General features: G+C 37.2%; 1 protein-coding gene across 1 annotated transcript; it reads left to right on the top strand.

Annotated features, from left to right (window-relative positions):
• The first annotated feature begins 3,602 nt into the window (after positions 1 to 3,602).
• Positions 3,603 to 3,971, top strand: LOC141629596 (uncharacterized). Its single transcript, XM_074442574.1, has one exon. The coding sequence runs from the start codon at positions 3,603 to 3,605 to the stop codon at positions 3,969 to 3,971; it is 369 nt and encodes a 122-aa protein (XP_074298675.1).
• Positions 3,972 to 4,175: the final 204 nt, after the last annotated feature.

Genomic DNA, 4,175 nt, shown 5'->3' with positions numbered 1-4,175 from the left:
TTAGTGATCTTCGACTTCAAACCCCAAATTGTGACACCCCTAGACACCGCTAGTTGCAATTGAAAATCTCATCTCAATTCCCGTCCCTTGGGATCCGACCTTTACCTGCCTCTTTACTAATTGTAGAGTTGTTTGTGGAGTTATAAATTATGTTTTGGTCTTGGTGCTTCTAACGACAAGTACCGAAAACTAAACCTCCAAGTGAGTCCGACCAGAGCCACGAGAGATAGAGTGAGGAAAATGCTAAATCGAAAACCCGCAAGGGCGGGCGGTTTAGGCAAAATGAGAGATTTAGGCAAAATGAAAATGATTGAAAATCTCAAGTCTTGTCGCATATGTTTACTATTTTCTACATATGTTGGCGACATAAATGGAGGTGGTGAGGAAGGCCGGAAGGGTAGGCTAGTGGCATGCCAAGACTAGGAGGGGGGTGTGGAAGCTTACTTTGATACTAGTGCTTGGCATACTTGTTGTTTGGAGTGGTATTTGTTAGGCTTGGCTTATGCATTGTTGTGGGTGATGAGTTGTGTGATCACTAGTTGTTTTGAATTGTTGAGATGAGGAGGAATTGAGGTTGCCTACTTGTTGATCTAGGAGATGCTTAGACGAATATGGTAACCTTGTTTTGAACCAAGTGGAGTGATAAGGGGGGAGTAATAATGAGATGGTGATGAGTTGTGAAGATGGTATTGGTGGATTTAGGAACATTATTAGATGAGGGAAGGTATAAGGAGGGCGCGTGAGAGAGGAGTGACTCTTTATAGAGGATTTGGGTCGCTTGTCTTATTGAGGAACATGTTGGGACGTACTAGTGGCCATGAAGTGAAATGATGAGGGTGAGAAGGTAGAGGTGCGAGAGAAGAGGGCGTATCCATGTGAGCTTCCCCATGCTTTTCTTGCGAATCTTTACATTGATGATTGAGTTGTTGATAGTTTGCTCGGGACGAGCAAAGGCTCAAGTGTGGAGTGGTTGATAAGCTCATATATATACCATCTATTTACCGTGTTTTATGCATAATAAATGACACTGGGAAGCGGTTTTGCTCGACTTATGTCTTTGTTAACCAATTCCGAGTGTAGAGTTGTTATGGAGGTTCTGATCATGTTTTAGAGGAAGCTCGGGGTGGTTCTCAGTCACAAGTGAAGCATGGAAGTAAGCTACAAGAGAACAAGGAAAGAACCATCCAAGAGAAGAAGCAAAGGAAAAAGTTGAAGCGGAAATCCAGCACACTGGGCGCACCGTGCTCCCCTCCCTATGCCATTGGGCGCACCGTGCGTCATACCTGGATATTGCACGTTTTGATTACGGGCTTCATCCAACTTAAGCCCATCATTTAGTCATTAACCTAGGACTATATATAGATGAATACCATAAGGGATTCATTATATTATGCTTTATGTTATGCTTAATTTTGTTAATTAAGTTGTAATTGAAGAATTATCATCTAATTTAGGTTTGAGATCTATTATGGAGAACTAATCTCCTTTTCTTAATCCAACTCAAGGGTTTAATCTTTGGTTGTAAGACACTCTAATCTTTCCTTAATTTGTGTTATTGTTATTAATCTCTTGTGTTTATTGTATTGAATTTTGGAAACCTTGTTTGATTATAGTGATTAAGTGTGATTTCCTTGTTACTTAATCTTGTCAAGTTCCTTAATTTATTTTTGTTGGGTTTATTAAATGTGATTTCCTTGTAATCTCATCTTGCAACAACTTGCTATTAGACTAATGAATGTGATTTTTTCTTGGTTTAATTAACATTTGAAAGATTAATTTGTAATTGCTCATTAATTGTGATTTCATTGTGAGTAATTGCACCTATTAGATTCCATTGCTACATCTTCTTGTTATCTACCTTATGTGTGTGATTTCCACTAGGGAAACTAATAAGTTGGGTCAATTACAAAGTATGATTTTCTTATGATTGCCTTAATTAAGGGAATTTGGAGAATTAATCTCACTAATAAGACAATAACATTAGTTAAAAGGATTGATGATTGAGTGTTTGTATCAATTAAAGTGTCTCACTTTATTGACTTGGGTTAAGTCTTCCTTAAACTTGATAAATTTCCATCTTAAAACTTGTTTGATTGATTACTTAATACTCACTCTTATTTGAATGTTGTTTTGCTTTTGTTACTTTTGAAAACCAAACCAAAAACCCTCCTTTCATTTACATGCTTGTTTGCTGATTACTTTACGATTGTTCTTAGAATATAATTGAAAACCGATTGCAAAACCCCCTTCTCTTGGGTACGATCCCCTTCTTACTACTTTACTTGTCTTAGAATTAGTTTAAACTAGTATTAAGTGTGGCTTATAAATTTTTAATTTGGTCGTCTTAAATAGCGACATTTTAGGCGTGTCAGTATCCGTATGAGAATACTCGAAATAGCTGGCCTTGTGCAAAACAATTTTACCCTTGTTTATTTCTAAAACCAACCATTAAACATAATCGTAGAATGATATGTTAACTTGTTTTGGTCATTAAATAAATAAGCATTGCTGACTACACTTTAATATGTACCTTGTGAGGTATTTGCAAAATTTACGACTCAATGTTAAAAACAATGCTTCATACGACATTGAATACGCAAATAAATTATACAGAGTAAAGACTATGGATAGATTGTAGTTAGTTTATGCACATTGAAATTAACACCAAGCAAACAAACGTCATGAATTAAAGATCAGATAAATTCAACCCTACGCATAAATAACTGTTAGTATATACGGAGTATTAATCATACCATACACAATGCACTAATAATTTAAATGAAATCACGACTCAGCAAGACAGTTAACTATCATTAATTACAAAGTGTTTGCTTCTATAATAAATCCTTGATCTGGCTTTAACTCTCTTCAATTTATGAAAACTCTACCCGTATCAAAATTCATTCTTTTTTGCAGCCTGATCAAAATCGCTATCATTAATAATCCCACTTCAACTACGATTAGATTGCTTTCATTGCTTCGAAAAAGTCCCAAATGTTAGAATTATGGTCATGTATCCTGTCATGTTTGGTAGTATCTTATCACCCTAAATATATGGCTTTCCTAGAGTATGTTAAGGATCTTCATGTACCTAGTGGCCAAGCATTGCTCCCCCTCTTCAATGATAGAGAATGATGTTCATCCTCAGTACTCTACCACCTTATGTCATGTATTTTGGCATTCAGATCCTTTATACTACTAAATTAATTATACAATGGCCGACTCTACATGAAAGACTTGCGGATTTTAATTTGCGTCAATATCCTCAATATTAGAATAAAATTTATTCCTTAGAATATAATCTTATTTATCCATATATTTGAAAATTATGTATGTTTTATATTGTTACTGATTATATGGAGATTAGCTCCTCTATTCTAGGCATGATATCTTAGCATATCATTGACCATTGTATTTAGCCTTAATTGTTGTAATTAGGAGCCAAGTTAGGTAGGCATTCTTTGTATATATACCTAGCTCGTTTCTATAATGAATGAAATCAGGGGAAAATACTTCTTATATGGTATCAGTGTTCTAATACTCTTTTGCAAACTCTCTTTTTCCTTTCTCCCTTCAAAACTGTCTCTCCCTCACCGTGCACCATGACAAACGACACCCAGAAATCTCCCTCTTTCCACCCAGCATACTCCATCTCAAATATCAAGAATTTCGTCCAAATTACCCTCGAGGCTGAGAATGTTCACTACGCATCATGGGCCGAGCTGTTCCTTAATACTGCTCGCGCTTTCGATGTCCTTGATCACATCGCTCCACCAAAAGACGTTGTGATCAATAAGGATGATCAATGGAACCGTCTTGATGCCATTATTAAACAGTGGATCTATAGAACCATCTCCATCGACCTCCTACACACCATTCTTGAACCTGGCTCAACGGCACAAGCGACTTGGAACCGTCTCAAAGACATATCCAACGACAATCGAAATATTCGTGCCGTCATGCTTGAGTAGCAGTTCTCCAATATTCACACGGACAAATACCCCAATGTCTCGTCGTATTGTCAAGCACTAAAGATGGTGGCCGATCAACTTGCTAATGTTGGTTCTCCGGTTTCCGAAACTCGCCTTGTCCTACAGCTTGTCACGCACTTGTCTGATGGGTATGACGGGGTTGATAAATTCATTCAACAGAGCGATCCCCTCCCACCCTTCTAC

Source organism: Silene latifolia, chromosome Y (assembly GCF_048544455.1).
Source record: "Silene latifolia isolate original U9 population chromosome Y, ASM4854445v1, whole genome shotgun sequence".
NCBI lineage: Eukaryota > Viridiplantae > Streptophyta > Magnoliopsida > Caryophyllales > Caryophyllaceae > Silene > Silene latifolia.
This window is presented reverse-complemented; position numbering and strand designations above follow the sequence as displayed.

Bases quoted from the DNA above. Each gene is read 5' to 3' on its own strand.
- LOC141629596 (XM_074442574.1), top strand. From the start codon at position 3,603: ATGACAAACGACACCCAGAAATCTCCCTCTTTCCACCCAGCATACTCC.